The sequence below is a fragment of the Sorex araneus genome, chromosome 3 (assembly GCF_027595985.1).
Source record: "Sorex araneus isolate mSorAra2 chromosome 3, mSorAra2.pri, whole genome shotgun sequence".
NCBI lineage: Eukaryota > Metazoa > Chordata > Mammalia > Eulipotyphla > Soricidae > Sorex > Sorex araneus.
This window is the reverse complement of record NC_073304.1, coordinates 111,987,838-112,009,438: the sequence shown is the minus strand read 5'-3', so window position 1 is coordinate 112,009,438 and position 21,601 is coordinate 111,987,838. Positions and strand designations below refer to the sequence as shown.

At 65.2% G+C, this 21,601-nt stretch overlaps 1 protein-coding gene across 8 annotated transcripts in view; it reads right to left on the bottom strand.

Moving 5' to 3' along the window:
- The window catches only part of CAMK2B (calcium/calmodulin dependent protein kinase II beta), a 68,580-nt gene that overhangs the window by 8,742 nt on the left and 38,237 nt on the right, over nt 1–21,601 (bottom strand). For 5 of the 8 annotated variants that reach the window (XM_055133959.1, XM_055133954.1, XM_055133955.1 and 2 more), the window contains exons 3-15: nt 16,637–16,696; nt 12,560–12,614; nt 11,409–11,474; nt 8,553–8,625; nt 6,481–6,583; nt 6,312–6,395; nt 5,981–6,075; nt 5,775–5,897; nt 5,413–5,496; nt 4,927–4,969; nt 4,096–4,170; nt 1,573–1,610; nt 1,420–1,491 (exon numbers count right to left, since the gene is read on the bottom strand). In XM_055133959.1, coding sequence (XP_054989934.1) covers nt 1,420–1,491; nt 1,573–1,610; nt 4,096–4,170; nt 4,927–4,969; nt 5,413–5,496; nt 5,775–5,897; nt 5,981–6,075; nt 6,312–6,395; nt 6,481–6,583; nt 8,553–8,579 — 744 coding nt within the window. In that variant the 5' untranslated portion in view covers nt 8,580–8,625; nt 11,409–11,474; nt 12,560–12,614; nt 16,637–16,696. The remainder of the gene's footprint in view (nt 1–1,419; nt 1,492–1,572; nt 1,611–4,095; nt 4,171–4,926; nt 4,970–5,412; nt 5,497–5,774; nt 5,898–5,980; nt 6,076–6,311; nt 6,396–6,480; nt 6,584–8,552; nt 8,626–11,408; nt 11,475–12,559; nt 12,615–16,636; nt 16,697–21,601) is intronic. The other 3 variants (XM_055133957.1, XM_055133958.1, XM_055133962.1) reach the window with 1 other exon arrangement.

Here is a 21,601-nt window from a genome sequence, read left to right as displayed (position 1 = left end):
AGTAAGGAGAGAAGCCAGGCGTCCCCTGGCCCCAGCGAGGACCCCAGCACAGCCCAGGTGTCCCCAGATACCAGACAAGACCCCAGCACAGCCCAGGCACCCTCTGACCCCAGAAATGCCCCAGGACAGCTCAGATGCCCTCTGACCCCAGAGAGGCCCCCCAATACAGCCCAGGTGACCCCTGACCCCAGAGATGCCCCCAATACAGCCCAGGTGCCCCCTGACCCCAGAAAGCCCCAATACAGCCCAGGTGCCTCCGACCCCAGAGAGGCCCCCCAATACAGCCCAGGTGCCCCCTGACCCCAGAGAGGCCCCCCAATATATCCCAGGTGACCCCTGACCCCAGAGAGGCCCCCCAATACAGCCCAGGTGCCCCTGACCCCAGAGAGGCCCCCCAATATATCCCAGGTGACCCCTGACCCCAGAGAGGCCCCCCAATACAGCCCAGGTGACCCCTGACCCCCAGAGAGGCCCCCGGCATAGCCCACACTGCCTGGATGGGTAGGCCTACCCACCCCACCCCAGGGGGCAGCTGTGCTGAGCGGCCAACAGGAAGCACAGGGTTGGGGGATGGCAGAGGCCAGGGAAAGGGTGGGGGACATTACCGGGAAGTGGGCAGTTGAGGGGTCGGTAGGAAGGGGCCGGGGGCCGTCCTGGCGCAGGTGTGCGGGAAGGATGCTGGGGACGGCGAAAGGCCCTGAGGGGCGCAGAGCTCCCCGCGGAGCACGGCCAGGCCCCGACACACTCGGAGTACCCAGGGGACCCTGTTCCGGAGAAACGGCCCCACACGCGGCCTGTGATGGGCACCACAGGGCCATGCCCGCCATGCTGGGCTCCGGGACCTCGGGGGACTGTCCTTGCCTCCCCCTGGAGAAGCCCCCGCTCTTGAGCTCTGCTCGTCTCCCTCCCTCTGTTCTCCACAGAGGCTGACCTCACTGCATCTCCTGAGACGCCTTTCTGAGAGGCGGCGGGTCAGAGCCGCCTGGTGGGACAGGGCTGATGCCCCTGCCCAGAGCAGCCCCTGCTCCAGCCTGGGACCCCGGGCCCATGAGCCACACGCCCGCCTGCTCATCAGTGCCCGCCCAGGCGGGGAGACAGGGAGGCCCTTTCCCCCAGCTCTGCCTGCAGCCCCAGCTGAGGGGCTGAGGCCAGCACAGGCGCGGGGCTGGGGGCCAGTGTCAGGAGCGAGGGCACTGGAGGCGGGAGTGTGCTCTGGTAAGGGGCAGTGCCGAACACTGCACGACTGAAGCCGCCATCAACAATTCTGTAACTGTGTATCTCATGGGGGGGCGCGTGAGGGGTGAGTACCAGGTGGGCAGTCAGCACTAGCTGACTGACGGGGTACCAGGAGGGGGTTACGGAGCCAGTACCAGGACGGGGTCAGTACTACGAGGGGGTGGTACCAGGAGGGATCAGTACCAGGGCAGCAGGAGGAAGCGTCCCCTTGGGGCTGGTGGCCACTCCGCTGTTTTTGGTGCTGTTGGTCTGGGGCTGTGGAGGAAGGAAGAGGCACCATTAGGGGAGAGGGGCCTGGGGCGCCCGGCACCTGGGTGCGGAGCTCAGTGGGCTCACCTTGACTCCGTCCGCCTTCTTGTTGAGTAGACTCTTGGCTGCTGTGTGGGAGCAAACGGGGTCCTGCGTGAGGCGCTTCCGAGTCCCCGGGGGTCCCTGGCTCCCCGCAGAACCCCTTGGCTTCAGACAGGCTTCAGAAATGGGGTGCAGCACCGCCACCTCCCCAGAGAGCGCCTGTCGGGGCCCAGGCCAGGCGGGCGGACAGCCCGCACTCCTCCCCTCTGCTCTCGGAGTGCCCAGGACCTCCCGGCCTGGCTCCCGGTGGCCCAACCGCAGCCACAGCCACCGCACCCCTCCACGCGCTGCAGTGGGGAACCGTCCCCTGGCATAAGAAACGGAGCTTACCTTGCAGGAAGGGGTGGCGAGGCGGGGACAGGGAGGGAGAGAGAACAAGGTTTGTGTTGGTCAGGCGGGCACTCGGCCACACTCGAAGCCCACACAGCACCACCAGCAGTAGGGACAGGGCCACAGCCCCCCCAGCTGCTCTGCTGACCCCACCTGGAAGTGGGGTGCCCAGAGCAGGAGCGGAAGCACCGGCAGGCGGACAGTGCTGGGCTGCCTTCGAGAGGCTGAGGGGTGAGCACGGGGTCCCCTCCCCACCCCACCTTCTGACACCCAGCCTGGCCCCCCTCCCACCACACCCCCTGCCCCACCCGCCCACCCCTGGGCACAGCGGGCGCGGGGTCCGCAGCACCCTCTGGCGTCCCTCCCCACGTTCGCTGAAGGCCCAGGCAGAGGCCGTTGTCCGAGGCCAGAAGCAAGGCCGCCACCTGCTCAGCACGGGGTGCTCACCTGCCCCTGAGCAGGCCTTGTCATAGCACAGTTACCTCCCAGCCTTGCCCCGCACACACATATCCCGGCCTCAGGCTCCAGGGAGCAGTGGCCAGTCGCCCTCAGCCGCCTCAGAAGCAGGAAAGGGCCTGGACGTGCCACCTGCGCCGTCCCCGGGCTGGCCGCTCTGTGGGGTGCGCCCTGGGCCCCACTCCCGCCTGCCTCACCCTGACTCCCATGGGGGACAGCGGGCCCCTCCTCTCTTCCCTCGGCACCCCCCCCCCCCGATCCCGGACGTAGGAGGCTACTGGGGCCTGGGCCTGGGGCCTGGTCAGTGCTAGCTGCCCAGCCGCCTGGACATGACTCAGGGGTTGATCCGCTCAAAGGCCCCTCAGCAGCAGGAAAGAGGCCCCCCACCCTGAACAGTGGCCTGTGGGCGGGGCTGCAGGGCACGGGGTGGCTGGGCCATGGGTCCCACAGCCCGGCCTGCCCATGACCCCTGGCTCACACTTCTCCCTTCTGCCTCCGAGCCTCCTTGGGGCCTGGGGGCTGCAGGACCACAGCTCGGATCTCTGGGGGCCGTGGGCAGCCCGGCCCTTCTCACCATGCCCCCAACGTGCTTTGTCCTGGGAGCAGCGGACACCCGAATCCTGGACGAGCCTCCTGGGGTGCCCCGCTCGGCTCCCTCGGCCGGGCGCTGGGCAGCAGGCCCGACCCTCAGGCCAGGCGCTCAGCCCAGCACCATCCTCACAGCGGAGCCGGGGGACAAACCCCAACATCCCCACAGGCTGGGGGACGGCTCTCAGCAGTGGCCACAGCGAGGCCTGAGAACCACCTGCCCGAAATCCCTGGCTGCCTTGGGCTGGCCATGCTGGGTTCCGCCACATGCGCTGGCCTCTCCCGAGCAGGCGCCACACATGCACGTGGCCTCATGCAGACAGGCGGGCGGGCGGGCGGTGGGCAGCGCCCCCACGAGAGCGGCCGAGCAGTGCCTCCTCCCGGGCCTAGAGCCCCCTCAGCTGTCTCTGACCTGCCCAGAGGCCCCCAGGCAAGGCTGCCCCTGGACAGCTGGACACGTCCACGGCCCTGGGTCCCCCGCCAGGAGCCGGTGTGGGCGTGGGAATCCTTGGGCGGGAAGGAGCGGGTTAGGAAGGATGGGTGGCCGGGCAACAGGGCCCTGGGCCGTGCCACGCTCAGCCGACCAGCACAGTGGTGCCCCCAGGCCCGAGGGGCAGCAGCGGGCTGGCCTGACTCCCAGGCCCAGCCGAGGGGACAGGAGGTGTTCACAGGGGTTCTCCAGCAGCCAGACCCCCTGTCCTGGGCAGAGAGGCCCCGATGGCCAGCAGGGGGCTCCCAAGTGGGCCTGGGGAGCCTGTGCCAGGCTGCCAGGGAGCTCGGGGCTCAGGGCGAGTGGCGTCTGGCCCCCATGCCCGTTTCTCCCGAGATCCTGTTTAGGAATCGAAGCTCCAGGTGCCGCCTGGAGGTGGGTCAAGGCAGACGGGCTGGGAGAGGGGTCGGGGGGAGAGAACCTCCGGGAAAGGGGTCGGCAGGCCCCAGGCTACTGGGAGGGGCAGCGGAACACAGGTGGACAAAGCACAGCTTAGGGGCTCCCTGGGCCCGACGGGCTGCCCGGCGGCTGCCCTCTGCCCTCGGTGGGGGCCCAGGGCAGGAGCGGGGCTCCTGGGGCCGTGGGCGGCTGCGTGCAGCGAGGGAGCTGAGGCCAGGAGGCGGGCACCGGGCAAGAGCAACTACCTTGTTCCACCAGCCCCATGGTGGTGCCGGAGGCCGCGGTGGACATTGTGGCTGGAGCGGTGGTCTGTCTGCCCACTGTTAGCACCGGGGGAGAGACGAGGGGCAGGGCAGACACACACGGGGGCGGGCAGGTGGGGAGAGAAGAGACAAAGGAAGCAGAAGGAGATTAGAGTCCAAGTTTGGTGGTCGATGGTTCCAGAATCCCCCTCACAGGAGAGTGAGAACGAGATGGAGACCGAATGACAGTGGGAAAGCGTTTGCCTCCTTTCTCCTTAGAAACCCCGGCGGGGCTTCTCTGTGGCCAGCGGGCAGTCCCGGGAGTGACACATCCCAGCCCAGCAGCACAGTCACAGCGAAGGAACAGGACAGAGGGGGGCGGGTGGCGACGACGGGGCGGACAGACACGCCGCAGTGACAGACGGACACAGGCAGGACAGCCGGGGGCAGCAGGCCCCAGCTGGACACCGCCCGCGGGTTCAGCCTGCCCCCGGCCCCGTCCCACCCCCAGCGCGGCCCGAGCCCTGCCTCGCACACACTCAGGGGCTTCCCGCGCTCACAGAGGCTGTCCGGATCCTTGTCCCACTACTGCACCCCCACAAGACAGGCTTCCAGAAGATTCCGAACAACGAGGCCACAGCAACTGGACCCACGGCCGCACACACACACAGAGCCGTGGCCCGCAGCAGAGACACGGGGCGTCGGTGAGGACACAGACCCGACACGCAGACAGCCATGTGTGGGCTTGGGGCAGGACGGGCCCGGAGCCTCGTCTGCCAGAGGGGGCAGGTGAGCCCCCCGCTGAGCCCCGCTCCTCCCGAAGGTGGGTCTCACCTGAGAAGTTCCTCGTCGCCAGCATGGTGGTGAGGATAGCGCCCTGGGGGAGGACACTCAGTGAGGCTGGGCTGTGTGCCAGCCAGCAGCAGCCCCTCCCGCCTGGCGAAGAGGCTGCGGGGCAGCGGCCAGAGCTGGCTGGTCACTGCTGATGCACCGCCACTCACTGGGTGCACCCGGAGGTCTGGCTGCCAGCATGGTGCCCCCCAGCCCAGTCCTGAGGGCAGGCTCAGCAACTTCCAGACACCTGGCGCTGGCTCCGTGCAGCCCCCCGGAGCAGATCAGGTGCCCAGTGTACCCTGGCTCACAGCCTCCAGCACTGCCCACTCCTCCACCCTGCCCTCATGCTCTGATGACCGGCAGGCGCCATGAGAGACAGTGTGCCAGCAAGAGGCTCTGCTGCTGCGGTGGCTCCACTCCGCCCACCCGGCACCCGTGTCTGGGCAGCGCCCGGCCGACTCCGCTCAGGCCTGCACCCGCTCTCACCTTGAGCTTCCTCCGAGCGTTGAACTTCTTGAGGCACTCCACGGTCTCCTGCCTGTGCATCATCGAGGCCACTGTGGAGCGTTGCTGTGGGGAGAGGCCACCACTGAGCCGCCACCGGCCACCAGAACCCAGGGGCCTTGCCCAGGCCCATCTTTTCCCTGCCACCTAACCCCTGCCCATGGTGAGGGCCCCTTCCTCGTCCCCACACGGCCCCCTGTGCCGCACCCTCCTAGCTTATCCCTGCGCTCACACCCAGGGCAGGGGTGCCTCTCCCCGAGGGCCGGGGGCCCCGCACACCCATCAGGGGTCCACAGCCACCTGAGCTGCACCCAGGCGCCCCGGCACAGCAAGCGGGGACTTACGCAGACCCACGGGTGCTTGAGGGCCTCGTGCGCGGTGATGCGCTTGGCCGGGTTGATGGTCAGCATCTGGTTGATGAGGTTCTTGGCTTCGGGGGTCACCGTGTCCCACTCGGGGGACGGGAACTGGAGAGGGGCAGAGAGGGCAGTGTGCAGCGCGTCCGCGGGTAGGCGACAAGCTGTCTATGCCCGCCCGTTCCCAGACTCACGTCGTAAGCGCCGGCCTTGATCTGCTGGTAGAGCTTGTGCTGGTCCTCGTCCCAGAAGGGCGGGTAGCCCACCAGCAGGATGTACAGGATCACCCCTGCGGAGATGCCAGGGCGGGCCTCCGCTGTGGCTCCCGGGCACCAGGAGCGCCCAGGGGCCGGGGGGCTCAGGGGCTCGTTCTCCGACAGCCCAACAGCCCGAACCAGGGGGGCCTTGCCCCCGGGCGCTGCCCCCCACCAAGGCAGCTCCCCCAGGGGCTCGCCTCCCCTGCCCCCAGTGCCCATGCACATGCCCCTCTGTCTGCTGGACACAGGGACAGTCCTGGGGCCTCACCGCAGGCCCAGATGTCCACTGGCTTGCCGTAGGCCTCCTTGCGCAGGACCTCCGGGGACAGGTAGCCAGGCGTGCCTGCGAAGCCTGGGACAGGGCGGGGCGTGTGAGGGGCCGTGGGGGTCGCGGACAGCCTGCAGGGGCTCTGCCCGCCCGGCCCCTGCGGACTCACCAAACCATGCCTGCTGGTCGCCCTGCACCTCGATGGCCAGCCCGAAATCCGCCAGCTTCACGGCAGCCCCTTTGCACTTGCTGGCCAGGAGCAGATTCTCGGGCTGCAGGAAGGCCGTGGGCGCCCCCACGGCACCGAGGGACAGAGCAGTGTTGGCTGGGGCCCCAAGGCCGACCCCACCCTCACCCCCACGGGGGTCCCCAGGACACAACTGACTTCCGGGGAGTCCCCAAGTTGCCACAAACGAGGCTACACCTAGACAGACACTAAGCCCAGTTCCCGTGTCCACTGCCCCCTTCCCGGGCTTGTAGCTCCCCATCCCCCCTCCTGTACCCCACAATCACCCCTGCACTTCACCAGGGCAGGAGCTACAGATGTGGCAGTGGCAGCCGGAGTAAAGCCCAGCAAAGGGCCACAGCAAAGGCCCCGTGGGCAGGGGACAACTTGCCAGGGAGGAGCCAGGCCCAGGCCCCCGGCTGGCATGCTGCCCGGCCACAGTGGGAGGGCCCTCCTGGGACGTGCTGCCTCTGTGGCCGCCGTCTGGGCACACAGCTGGGCTGCTGAAACATCGGCCCGTCTGGGGTGCACCAGGAAGGCTGCCGGCCCAGCCATGGACAGCCGGCCATGGCCCCATGGCCCCACACCCACTGCAGCTTGGCGCCCCGCCCCAGCCTGCTCCAGGCTCCCAGGGCCTTGGACCCTGCTGGCAGGACCCGGCCACCAGGCCTGAGAGGGCCAGGCGCTTCTGCCTCGGTGCCACGGGAACCACGGCCCCACCCATCGCCTGGGTTGGGAGTGCGAGTGCTACCAGTGCCCCAGCAGAGCATAGTCCTCGCCAGCCAGCCAGGCCTAGAGCTGGGCCCGCTGTCCCAGAACAGACAGGCCCGGGGCGAAGGGCAATTGGGATGGCGTGAGGAGGGCTGGACCAAGTAAGCCTGGTCCCTGGGGCAGGGGTGGCAGGGTCTGGACAGGCAGCACACACAACTGCCTCTGCCAGCCTGGCTGCACCCGAGGGGCCCCACGCCTGCTGTCATTCTCAGTCAATTCCGTGTGTCCAGGTCTGGCCCAAGGGACAGACAGGAGATGCGCACGGCCCTGCCCTGAAGCCCCCGTACCCGCACTCTGGGGGCGCTCCAGAGGAGCCCAGAGTGATTTGGGAACCCCTCCCATGGGCTCAGGAGAGGGCCTGACTCTGGAAACCCGGAACCCCTGGAAACCCAGCCCGGGGGCCATGCCACCACCACCGGGACCTGGGCGGCGGGGGGGACCTGAACTCAGGAGAGAGACACCTGCTGGTCTTCTCGAGTCCCCTGGGGGTGCAGCACGAAGGCCCTGCCCCAGGGCCAGACAGAGACCACAAGGCAGCCCCTCCCCCACTTCTGCAGAAAGTCACCTGCTCCCTTGTGCCAGAGCCATCTAAAGCCCAGAGGACACAGGTGAACAGGTGGGTTCACACTCTCTCAAAGCCTGGAGGGGCCAGGCCAGGGCAGGCACACATGCATGTACATGACTCATATGTGCACAGGCACATGCATACACACAACCCACACACATGACTCATACATGCGCAGGCACACATGCACATGGCTCATACATACACATGGCACACACAGATCACACACATGTGCATATTACTCTCATGCACATGGCTCATACATGTACATGGTACACACAGCTCATGCATGCACACGTGTAAATGGCTCTCACACAGCTCACACATGCATACAACATACACACACGGCTCTCATGTGCACACAACTCACACATACACATGCAATACGCATGTACACAGCTCATACACACATGCTCATGGTTCTCACACAAATGCACCACACATGGCTCATGCATGCACATGGCTCACACATGTACCCAGATCACATATGCACACGACACACACTGTTCATATATGCATGCACAGGACACATACACACAGCTCACACACCTCACACGTGCACACACATGCATGCACACACATGGCTAACACACACACAGCTCCAGACTCACAATGTGCCCCCTCCTTGCATACCATGCAGGTACAGATGACCACCAAGCACAGAGCAGGGTACACTCACCTTGAGGTCTCTGTGGACGACCCCCATCTGGTGGCAGTGCAGCACAGCCTCCAGGATCTGCTGGATGCAGTGGCTGCAGCGAACACGGCACGTCAGCCTCTCAACCCACTCTCCAGATGGGCCTTCCCAGCTGCCCCAGAGCGGGCACAGACGGGGGAGGAACAGACCCCCTAAGAGCCCAGCCATGCTAGGGTCCACAGGGTCACAGAGGAGCAGCTGGGAGGTTTCGAAATGGCAACTCAAAGAGGAGGGGGGGCCCAGGCCCCCACGCCCTGAGACCCCATGCCCTTGCCCCACCTACTGCACAGACGAGACCAACATGGTGGGCGTCCCTGGGGACTGTTCCTCACCAGCCCTGTATCCTGGGGTCCACCGTGTGTGCAGGCCCTCCCAACTGCCCCCCCACGCTGCAGACAGGCCCCACCGGCCACAGGAACTCATGGGTGACCCGACTTTCGAGGGGCAGAGGAGGCAGGCAGGGCAGCAGTGGTACTGGCCTCCAAGAGGCCTCGTCTGGGCAGGGGACCAGCTGGGTCACAGGCGAGCCAGGCTGTGGGGCTGAGACCACCCGGGCACTGGCCACTGCTGGCCCACAGGAGGCACCAGTGAGCTCTGCCCCAGAGACTGGGCCCTGTGGTCAGTGCCACCGAGAGGGTCTCCCTTCGCTGCAGGGAGGGGGCCGTGAACAGTGAGCCCAGACCTGCCATACCACTCTGCTCTGGACATCAAGCTGGTGGTACTCCTTCCAGCGCCAGGCAGGCTTCGGGAGGCTGGCTCTCCTGAGACACGGCCCACCCCGCCCCAGGACACCCTGCAGGCTCAGGGCTCCGTGACCAGGCCGGGCTGCCCAAAGGCAGGCATGGGCCGGGCCTGTGCAGGAGATGGGAGAGGGGCCGGGACCTGAAGGGGTGCAGGGACAGAGGGACCCACAGGTCCAGGGGGTGATGGAGAGGCATGGCCACGAGGCTAAGAGAGGGGCAGGGAAAGGAACGTGGCAGAGTGGGGTGCAGGCTGGGGTGCAGGGCCTGGGACTGAGGGCGGCTGACAGCGTATGCCGGGAGAGAGGGAATGTGCCCTCCCGGCCAGCTTCCTGCAGAGCCTGGAGCCAGCAGGAAAGACCCCGATGGAGAACGAGAATGGCAGCCCGGAGACGCTGAACTGTCTGTCTCTCTAGGTGACATGGTCACAGTCACAGCTGCGTCCACAAGTCACAGCTCCAAACCACCACCAGTGTGCCAGCCCCACCCCTGCTACTCCCCGTCACCTCATCCCCACCCATGTCATTTCGTCACCTCATCATCACCCTATGCCTGTGTCACCTCATCACCCCATTCCTGTCCTGTGTCACCTATCCAGCCTGATCCTGTGTCACCTGTCCCCATCAGTCCCTGTCACCTGTCCCCCCTCCATCCCTGTCACCTTTCCCCACCCCATCCCTGTCACCGGTCTCCACCAGTCCCTGTCACCTGCCCTTACCCCATCCCTGTCACCTGTCCCCACCAGTCCCTGTCACCTGTTTACATCATCATTTATGTCACCTCATTAACATCACCCCGTCCCAGTCACCTCACCCCATCCCTGTTCCTGTCCCTGTCACCTATCCCCACCCTGTCCCTGTCCCCACTCCTGTCCCTGTCACCCCACCCCTCCCCCATTTGGGAAGCCCAGTTTTGCCATCCAAGGCTGCCTGTCACCATTGTGTCACTCTGTGGGACCTGGGGACCTCTTATCCCAGGTGAGACCTTAGTCAGCCCCAGGGTTTCAGCCTGGGGGCCTGTTACGGTCCTGCTCCTGGTCCTGTCCTGTTTGCCAACCCAGCTTAGGGCCAGCCAGTGGACCAGCCCGGCACAGCTCCGTGCCCAGGACACGTGCCCGGGATGGGAGCAGCCCAAGGCGCTTCCTGCTTCCCAGTGGCAGGACACATGGGGACAGGACAGCCACCCAGCCGGCCTGAGTGGGCACCGACAGGGCTTCTCCCGCCTGAAGGGCAAGGCGATACCAGGCCACCACTCCCAAGGCACAGCAAGGACACGGGCACCTGGGCCAGCCACCCCAGGGGACGCTACTCCGAGGGACAGCGGACAAACCCGAAAGGACGGCTTTGAAACAAAAAGGAGGCAGCTCAGGGGTGGGGCTGGCGGGAGGTCAAGGGGCACAGGCTGGGTGAGCCCAGAAGTGCAGGGAGGGGCAGCGGGAGGCGGGTGAGAAGGAGGCTGGGGGGGGGGGCACAGTGTGGGGAACAGGGAGCGGTGGGACTGATGCCTCTGCCCGCACCTGCCACTGCCCGCACCCGCCACTGCCCGTACTGTCCCTGCCCGCACCTGCCACTGCTCGTTCCTTGAGAGCACTCGGCAGGGTCAGGTGGGGTTCAGGAGACCCCATCCCCTGAGAAGAGCGGTGGCTCTCCTGCTTCTGTCGACTGAGACGGGGGCCTGCAGGAGCAGCACTCAGCAGCCTGTCCCCGCCACCCTGCGGGGCCTTCAGCCCTGCACTCAGCAGCCTGTCCCCGCCACCCTGCGGGGCCTCAGCCCTGCGGGACAGCCAGTGGATGAGGTCGCGCCGCCCCTCAGGGCCAGTGTCCCAGGATCCCGATTAGCAGGCTGTGCCCTGTGTCCAGGTGCCCTGCCCCGCATCTTCACACAACACCCATGACAGCAATGCTGTGACTACAGGGTGTCCCAGGGGCCGGGCCACTCCCCAAGTCCCACAGCTCACACTAGCCAGGTGCTGAGTGCTCCAGTCGGGAATGGACGCCGGTCCTGCAACTGACCGTGGCTAGGCCTGGGGAGGGAGAAGGCCCCGGGCAGTGGTGGGGCCAAGGGAGGGGTGGGGGCACAGGGCGAGGGGTCCACGCACCTGGCATCAGCCTCGCTGTAGTACTCTCTGGCTACAATGTCCTCAAAGAGCTCCCCGCCGGTGACCCTGCAGGAGAAGCACACAGACCCCACGGCTTCTGGGGACTCCGGCCCCCTCGCCCCCTCACCTCCGCACGGCACTGGCAGCTAAGACCTCCCCGCCTTCAGGGCTCCATTGTGCCATGCCTGGGGCGGAGGAGGTGGGGGAGCTCAGGGGGCTCGGACCTTCAGGGCAGGCCACGCGGCAGCGCCCCCACGCCCCTGCCTCACACACTGACACACGCGAGCGCCTCCACAGCCCACCACACGCCGCCCCATGCTGGTGCAGGCCACAGGAGCAGAACTGGAGGCCGTGCCACCGCTGCCAGTGTCCTAGACCAGTGCTGGCCAGCCAGGTGGTGACCCAAGATGGTGATGGCTGAGACATGAAGCCCCCCCCACCTCCCCGCAAGCACAGCCCCAGCCTGGCCTCCCAGCTGCTGGCCCAGCCCCGCACTAGTCATGGGAGGTGCCCATTGGTGACAGCACGTGGTTGGCTGCCCGGAGCCCCTGTCCCTGCCCAGCAGGGGTCCCCAGCAGCAGTGACGTGGGCAGCAAAATATAGCACCGCTGAAGGAGGCTGGGGGCAGGGTGGGCACATCACCTCCAAATCCACAGGGCGGGAGAGACGGCTCGAGACCCCCTCACCTGGCAACACACACGCCTCCATGCAGCACATGCGGAGCACACACAATACACAGGCGGCACACATGGTACACAGGCAGAATACATGATACACAGGTGGAACGCACCATACACAGGCAAAATAAATGTACACAGGTGGCACACACACAGCACATACATGGCACATGTGCAACGCACGTGACACAGGCACAACACACACGTGGCACACACAGCACACACACGGCACACATGGACAAGCATCACGAATCGTGTGTGCCTCTGTATATCACACATACACACAGACATGTTCACATGCAGGCACCCGTGCACACACAGATGATGCACATCCGTGTACACATGTGTCCACACCAGCAGGGGACACTGGGCCCCTCCCTCTCGCCCCACCATCCGGCACAGTCTCCGGGGCTGGTCCGAAGCTCCCCCGCCCCAGGGGGCGCAGACGGGGTGCTTGCCAGTTCTGACACTTACAGATCGAAGACCAGGTAGTGGAAGCCTTCCTCGGAGATGCTGTCATGGAGGCGGACTGCAGGGGCAGACAGGTGTGAGAAGGGCCCCTGCCCAGCCCACCTTCTCTCTGCCCACCCCTGCCCAGGGCGCCGGGCTTGCGTGAGTGACCTGAGGGATGCCCGTGGCGACTGCCAGGAAAGCTCCCGGACACTGTCCCCCACCCCTCTGCTGGCGCTGCCCTGCACTGGGGCTGGACGCAGGGCACAGTCTCTGACACCAGTGCTCAGGTCCCAGCCTCTGGCGCAGTGGCTGCGTGGAGGTGTCGGGATCTGGCTCTGCCCGTGGCACCTTCACCCTCCCGCCCCACCCGGGGGCCCGAGGGCCATGTCCTCTCTCTCTCCCGATCTGGGTCCTCGCACTAGGACCGCCCTGGGTCTCTATGCCTGGGCCAGGAGCCGCCCCTGGTCCTCATCTTTGGGACCTGCACCAGGGCAGCTGCAGGCCTAGACTGTGGCAGAGACACGAGTGACCCCACAGCTCTGCCACCGGTGGGAGCCAGGAGCCCCGGGGCCAGACACGGGGCTCCGCCTAGCTCAGCTCCTCTCAGGGACGTCCTGTGGGGGCGACAGCAGTGCCAGGGCCTCCCCGAGCCCCGTCTCCTGTGCCTCCAGCAGCTGCACGCAGGGTCATGTGAACGCCCCTCCCCCTCGCCCTCCTGGCCCTGAGCGATATCCACACCCCTGACACCTGCAGGTGACCACCAAGGCTGGCCTGTGTCCCTGGAGCAGGAGCCCAGAATCATCTACCTCACCCTGTTTTGGGGTGCTGGGCAGGTGCACCCTCGGACTGCCTCAGCTCCTCCCTGCGTGCTCTGAGCACAGTGCCTGAAACCCCCTCGAGCACCCGCGTGCAGAACCTCTCCATGGGGCCCCTCCAGTGCAAGGCACTGCCCCCACAGGAGGCTGAAGGTCACGCAGACGAAGGGCTGCCCGCGCAGTGAAGGCGGGCATTGGCTCCCAGGCTGCATGCTGGGGGTGTCCCCCCCGCACACAGGCTAGCCGCTCGGGCTGTGGGGGTGGGAGCTGAGGCGCTGAGCACAGACTGGCCCTTGTTCAAGGTTCCCCCGTGGGGTGGGGGCCCAGAAGGCACCAGAGCAGGAATCAAGCTGAGGTCTGCCCCGGCCCGTGGGGCCACCTCCCGGCCCCAAAGGTATTTTTAACATCAGAGAAGGGCTGGGGCTTACTTGAATGGCTCCAAAGCCAAGCTACCACCTAGCACGCAGACCCGTGATCTCAGGCAGGCCAGGGAACAGCACCGTCAGAGTCTATTTCCATCAGGAAACAAGTGAACAGCAGTGGGGGGCGGAGGGGGCGGCTGAGGGGACAGGACAGCCCAGCAGGCCCCGACTGTGCTGCCCCGGACTGCCCCACCCTGCTCTGCCTTGTCCAGGCCGGCCCCTAATCTGGAGCGCCAGCTGCCCAGGTCCGGGGTGGCCGTAGGTGAGGGAGGGCCTCCCACTCTGACCCGAGAGGTGCAGGGGTACGAAGGGGAGTGGGGCAACGGGGGGCTGCAGAAGCCTGAGGGGCCTGGGGAGGGCGTCACACTCTGGAGTCACCTCAAAGCTAAGGAAGGTCCCGTCCTGCCTCGGGACCTCCCGAATCTCTGTCCCCCGTGGCTCCAGGGTCCTGGGTCCTCAGAACCACCCCAGCAGCACAGAGAACCCCAACCCTGAGCACTGGGGCCCAGAAGTGAGAGCACAGCCCCAGCGAGTTGGGCAGCAGGCTGCCTCCTGGAACCATTCACCCGGAAGGGAGGAGCCTGGGCCCTGCGGCACGTGAGCCGGAGACGCAGGGACACAGCTGCCCCCACAGTGGAGCGTGTGGCCCCAGAGCTGGTGCAGCGGGGATGTTTGGGGCTGGGGGACGGGACAGGAGACAGTCCGCGGGTGCAGAGTTTCAGCTGGGGATGGTGAAGAAGTGTTGGGTTTGGCTGCAAGGAGAGTGTCTGCTGGGCACATGACCGAGCTGGGTACAAGCCCGGGCCCCTCATCTGAACCCCAGGAGTGATCCCTGAGTGTGCAGCCAGGAGGATCCCCTGGGGGCAGCCCCAAAATAAAACCAAAATGTTTTAGGTACACACAGGGGGTGCTCTGAGCATCTCGTGACAGTCTAGGGTTTGAGGCATGAATCCCTGCTCCCCACCCCTCACTGCTTCTCTCACTCGCCTCTTATCTCCTTGCTCTACCTCCACTACCTTCTCTCTGACCCCCTCTGCCTTTCTCACAGTCCATCCCTCAGACCCCCTCTGTCTGAGAATCTCTCAGCTGCCCTGAGGATGCTCGTGTGGCTTTGAGAAGTCCCCTGGGGAACTGAGGCCTTTCAGAGACCTGTGCCACCCTGGCAGTCACACTTCCCCAAGCCGCATGCCCAGGCCCCTGCCCGAGTGTGGCCAGCAGGCAGGCACCAGCATGCGGCTGTGGGCACTGGCCCCAGGAGGCTGAGACTGGTCGTTTCTGGACAAAGTCCCACACTGCCCCTCTGCTCTGGTCCCCGCAGTTCTGCCAGCCCAGACCTTCCTGTTAATGGCACCAGTCCTCAGAGACTGAGAAACTCACTGGCCACCAGCTCCCTGGCTGGCCATGGGGCACACACACCTGCCCACAGGACCCGGGGGACGCAGGGACCCTTCCTGGCCAAGGTCTCCTGGCCCCATGCTGGGCACAGGGACTCCCTGAGTGAGTAGGGCAGGAGCAGGGCGAGCAGGGCCTCCTCAGCTGCAGGCCTGCTTCCTCTGGCGGCTTCTGACCCCAGGCAGGGGGAGACAGGGAGGGGCCTGGCCCTCAGAACAGTGCTCTGCCCCCTGCAGCTCTGGTCAGGTCCCCTCTGCAGACATTCAGGCCACTCCCTGAATGTCCCACCTGGAGCCCTCTACTTTGTCCCGGCATGTTCCACTGAACCCGTTTCACTGAGCCTCCCAAACCCACAGCCTCAGCGCCACCTGCTCTACATTCTGGAATGTTCCACTAAACCCCAGTCTGAACCACCTGCTCTACATTCCGGAATGTTCCTCCTGAACTCCGCAGTCGCAGAGCCCTCCCTGAGTTCTGGAAACAAAGGCACTGACAGTCAGGGATCACTCAGGGCCGGCCCAGAGCTGGGGAGCTGGTCTGAGCGCCAGGCCGAAAACCTCTCCGACAATCCGGCCGAGACTTTGTGGGTCTCCCCGAAGCCGGAGCTCCTGGGCTGCTCAGCAGGGCGGCGCTCTGCAGGGGCGGGAGGGAAGGGGAGCGAAGGGGCGCTGGGCTGTGGACAGTGATTCTGGCACTGATGGCGGGTTGCGAGCGCATGGCGGCCGGCCTGGCCTGCAGCGGTCGCAGCCCCATGGGCCCTGCGGTTTGCCAGCAGCTCCCACAGGCACTGGCCAGGGCCGGGGTCCCTGGGGACAGCGCCAGGACATGCGACTGGCTGCAGACTCAGCCTGGCCCCCTCCAGGTGTCCTGGGCCACGCCCCAGGACGTGCGAGTGCCTCGTGCCAGCATGCCACCCTCAGTCCGTGCCGATCCCAGAGCACAGTCAGGACCCAAGGGAACTGCCTTGCCAGTGCCACCAGCGGGCGCACAGCTGGGAGGAGCTGGCGTTCCGAGGGCCTGGTGCAGGCGAAGGCCCCTGGGCCTCAGGCCCTGGACAGCGAGGACTCCCCTCGCTCTGCCCCAGATCGCTGCACTGATGTGGGGCCGAGTGCAGCCAGGGAGCATGCCGGCGCTCAGGGGTGCTGTCGGGCCGCCCCCGCCCTCAGAGGCTCTGGAGCAGCCTCGGCTCCTGGCACCTGGACTCATCTCCGGGCCTCGGTCTCCAGCTCTTTCTCTCCTTGCTTTCCTGTGGCCTTGCTGAGGCACCAAACGTTCAGGCCCAGCAGTGTCCAAGGCTCAGAGGACAGAGAGCCCCCAGCTGCCTGGACCCTGGAGGCCCAGAGAGGTCCCAGGGGCCTCATTCTGGAAGAGGAGCACCCCGTGTCTCTGAGGGAGCCAGGAGGAGGCGGGTGCTTGCTGAGGAGAGAGATGGCCCCCCGCCCCTTGCCCCACGCCCCAGTGCCACTCACCGATATTGGAATGCTTCAGAAGGCGGCAGATCCGGGCTTCTCTCTCCAGCTTCTGGTGGTCTGGGGACAGAGAGGGACACGCCATAACCCTGGGCCCAGCACCTGGGGACCCTCCCTAGTTGTGTCTGGCACTGCCCAGACTACGTGTGGGAGAGGCCACGAGACTCCAGCTGGGGCGAGGGAGGCCACACCTGGCACAGTGCCCGCAGACACAAGGACACAGACACCAGGGCCTCCCAAGCCCTCCAGATTATCTCCCAAGCCCTACCAGGAGTGAGCCCTGAGCACAGAGCTGGGAGTCAGCCCTGAGCACAGAACCAGGAGTAACCCCTGAGCATCGCTGGGTGTGGCACAAAACACAAGAGGAATAAAAGAACACCCAACGAGCGGATGAAGCCAGTGGGCAGAGTGGTGCCCCGCCTCCTGCTGGAGATCTTGTCAGATCAGCCCCCAGTGGCACCAGGGGCCAGTGTGGCCTCTTCTCGACTCTGGCTGAGGCGGGCGGTGGCGGAGCCGTGCTGGGACCCCCTCTTGCCAGGGCGCTGTGGCTGGCTGCGGGCAGTGCTCCCCGAACAGGGCAGCGTCCTCAGCCCTGGCCCCGCTCCCGGGCTCGGTGCTGGGTGGGGGCCGGAGGCTCTGTCCACAGGGCACCCTCCGGGGTGCTGCCTGGCCCTGTGCCCAGGCCTGGGGTGCCTGGTGGGAATAGGTGGGGAAGGGAGCTGTGGGCGTGGTGCAGCGCAGCACTGGATGCCCGGGGTGGCCCCAGGGGCTCCTGTCTGCAGGCTGACCCGCTGACCCCGGATCTGGCTGTGCGGAGCCCAGCAGGAGAGGGAACAGCCGAGCTGGTCCCCTTCCTGCTGCCACTCCTGGGGCTCCTGGGGAGTCGGGGACCTGTGCGAGGCCGGGAGAGCGTCCCGTGGCCCCGAGCCAGGAGCTGCCCCGTCGCGGGTGTTGGTGCTAGGACCCCCATCCTCTGCCCCCTGGTGTGTGAGCGTGTGGCGCTGGTGCTGTCCCAGATGGGGGCAGCCCAGAGGGCTTCCTGTGACCGAGGCTTCCTTTTGGCTTTGTGGGTGCCGGGGTGATGTTGGGGGCCGTATTCTGCACTGCACTGTTGAGCCACATTCTGCCCTCTGGCTGTTCTACCTACCCTAAGGGCTGCCAAGTTTGGGGTGTTTTAGTGTGTGTGTTTTGTTGTTGTTGTTTTTAAAAATGTTTGTTTTTTTAATTACCATAAAATTACGAAGTTATTCATGATTGGGTTTAAATTAAGGCAAACATTGTTTCAGCACTGATCCTTCACCAGTGCCCACCGCCCTGCCTCTGTCTGCCTTACAGGGACACAAACCCCCACGAAACCCGGGGTCCAGAGACAGCCCCCGGAACGGGAGAAACTAGCCCTAGCTCACCCCACAGGGGGCGTGGTACCCAAGGTACACAAGGCACTGGTTTACAAGGGAAAAACATTCAGCCCCCTCAAGCAATGGGGAGAAGAGGAGCAGAAACTCCTCAGAGAAGAAATACAGGCCACAGGCGCACAGAGAGATGCTCGGCCACTGGCCATCGTGTCGCAGGTGTGGGCTGTCTCTCTCCTCCAGCCTCTAGAGTCCTTCCAGCACCTTCGCTGGTTGGCCGGCCGCTCAGGGTGGGGGAGCGTGTGTGGGTGTTTGATCCCGTGTCTCTGCGTGTACCTTAGACAGCACGACGGGTCCAGCTGTTTGCAGATGTGTGAGTGGGTGGGGGTCCAGCTGTGCCCCCCTCCTTGCCCCGGCTGGGCCCGTGCTCCCTGGAGAGCTCCAGTGGGAAGCTGCAGGCTGAGGGCCGGGCAGAGGCAAGTCTGAAGCACTGGCCCTGCTGCTGCCGCCTGTTCTCTTGTTCGGTCACCTGGGCTTTGAGTCGTGGCACCTTTTGCCCGCCCTCACCTCCCAGTGCACACAGCAGCTCCCAAATCCTGTATTTCTGCTGCTGGGGACAGGGCGGGGCCAGGCAGCACCCTGGAGGGTGCCCTGTGGACAGAGCCTCCGGCCCCCACCCAGCACCGAGCCCGGGAGCGGGGCCAGGGCTGAGGACGCTGCCCTGTTCGGGGAGCACTGCCCGCAGCCAGCCACAGCGCCCCGGCAGGAGGGGGTCCCAGCACGGCTCCGCCACCGCCCGCCTCAGCCAGAGTCGAGAAGAGGCCACACTGGCCCCTGGTGCCACTGGGGGCTGATCTGACAGGATCTCCAGCAGGAGGCGGGGCACCACTCTGCCCACTGGCTTCATCCGCTCGTCGGGTGTTCTTTTATTCCTCTTGTGTTTTGTGCCACACCCAGCGATGCTCAGGGTTACTCCTGGTTCTGTGCTCAGGGCTCGCTTCCGGCAGGGCTCGGGGGACCATACTGAGTGCCAGGGATCAAATCTGGGTCAGCCGAGTGCCAGCCAAACACCCTACCCGCTGTGCCGTCTCTCCAGCACTCAGAGTATTTTCTTGTATGCTATTTACTATTTTATTTTGGGCCACACCTGCCAGCATTCGGGGCTCCCCCGGCTCTGCACTCAGGAATTACTCCTGGCAGGCTTGGGGACACAGGGGCTGGCGGGTCAGCCCATGCTAGGCCTGCCCCACTGTGCACTCTTGGGCCTTCAGAGTGTCTGCTTGGTGTTCGGACCGTTTTTGAGCTGAAGGAAGGCTACGGGAGCACGCACAGATCCTCCTGCTCCGTCCGTCTCCACCGCCTTTCTCCAGAGCCTCAAGTGTCCCTCGTGCCCAGCCGCCAGGGCGAAAGCCCTCACCTGCCGAACAAGGGCCTGGTCTCACACCACCCCAGGGCCACGCGGTGAGCTGGACACAGAGGCTGGGCCCGTGCCCAGTGCTGTCCACACTCTGGGGCTCCCACGGTGATCCCCGCTGCCCGAGGAGACTGGCAGGGTGGGCTTCCCGTGGGGGAAATGGCTCTGCTACAGCCAGAACACTCATCGGGGGACACAGGGCCGGGCGTGGGGGCAGTCGCAGGCCCAGCCCTGCTGGACGGCAGGCGCGAGCACAGAGCTCCACGTCCAACCTCGGCCAGGGACGGCGAGGGGGCCAAGAAAGGGCCCGGCCACCCCACCCTGCCCAGTGCCCACCCAGGCCCCTCACGGCCCCGCCCCGCCCTTCCTGGGAACCCCTGGGGTCCTCGGAAGGAAAAGCCCTTCCCCCGTGACAGGGCTCTGGGCCACTTCGTTTCATTCTTTAATTTCCCAGAACTTTCCCAACCATCTTGCTTCACTTTCATAGTCAGACAAAGACAGTCTTTTACTTCTTTAAGATTGATCCTGCCAGAGGTGGGCGCCTAGACGGCTGCAGGGCTCAGAAAAACCTCGGGGTGAAAAGCCGAGCCCAAGGCACCCTGTGGGAGGGGGAGCCCAGGAGGGGCGGGGGGCGAGTGGACACCCCCCCACACACACCATCACACCGTACACACTGACACACACACCACACACACACCACACACTGACCCACACATACACACTGATACACACCACACACACACACACCATACACTGATACACACACTCACACACACCACACATGCACACTCATACCATACACACACACGCGACACACACCACACTGACCCACACACCACAAATACACATCACACACTCACACACCATGCACACTCTCACACATACACCCCCAAACACACACTCACACACCACACACCATACACACCGTACACACACACATCAGCCACACCACACACACACTCACAATACACACTCATACACTCATACCATACATACAGCATACATTCACACACACACACTCACACACACCATATACACTCAAACACACAAAACATACATACACAATACACATACTCACACATATCATATACACTATACACACACGCCAAACATACTCCTGCACACCATACACACACCACACACACATACACCACACACACCATACACATATCATATACACTCATATACTCCCACACACAAACCAAACATACACACCATACACACAAACTCACACACACCATACACTCACACACACAAAATATACACTCATACACACACCATACACAAATACACACTCACACACACCTTATACACACAATACCCCCACGGCTCTGTCACTAGAGGGGACTCTGGCGGGGCTGAGCGAGAGTCGTGGGCACACACACAGCTCTCAGGGGGTCCTGGCACAGGCGTGTGGGGTACATGCCCCCAGGCCCTGCTCCCCCACCCCAGAACCCCCACAGCCTCTGCCCTCCAGGCCCAGCGGCCCCCTCCTCTCCTGGTTGGCTCACGGCAGAGGGGAGGAGGGGCCCGGGGCGGGAGAGGGGACAGGAGGAATGGGGGCGGAAGCCTGGCCCCTTGCCAGCCGCCAGGAGCAGCAGCAGAGCTGTCACCCACAGAAGGACACCAAGGCGCAGGGACAGAAGGCGGAAGACAGGCCCTTCCAAGGTCACCTCAGGGAGTGGGGACCCCCGAACCTGTCCCAGAGCCCACCAACCCACCACCAAGAGGGGTGCGGGTGTCTCCACCGCCTGGGCACTGGGCACCCTGCAGCAGAGGGCATGGCCTGGGGCACAGGGCATGTGGCTGCCATGTCAGATACCCAGGGTCCCCAAGAGAGGGGCTGGGCATTGGGCTCACTCCGGGCTGGCAGCTCCTGGGGATGGGCTGGGGTGGGGGCTGAGGCCACGGTCTGCGGGTCTGCAGACCCCACCAGCAGCCAGGGCAGCGGGCAGGGCCAGGCTGCACCTGTGGGCAGGAAGGCCCTGCCACCCCCACAGGACTCTGACCCTGCCAGGACATGTCCTCATGCTGCCGCTGGACACATCCCTGCGGGGCCTTCCCCTCCTGCCCATCACAGGCAGGAGGGAACTTTCTGGAATCTTAGGAGCCGACAGTGAGCTGCATCACGCACTCAGTCTCAAGGGTGGGCAGGACATGTCTGCAGCTCAGGTGCTAGCCAGAGCCCCGCGTGCCTGA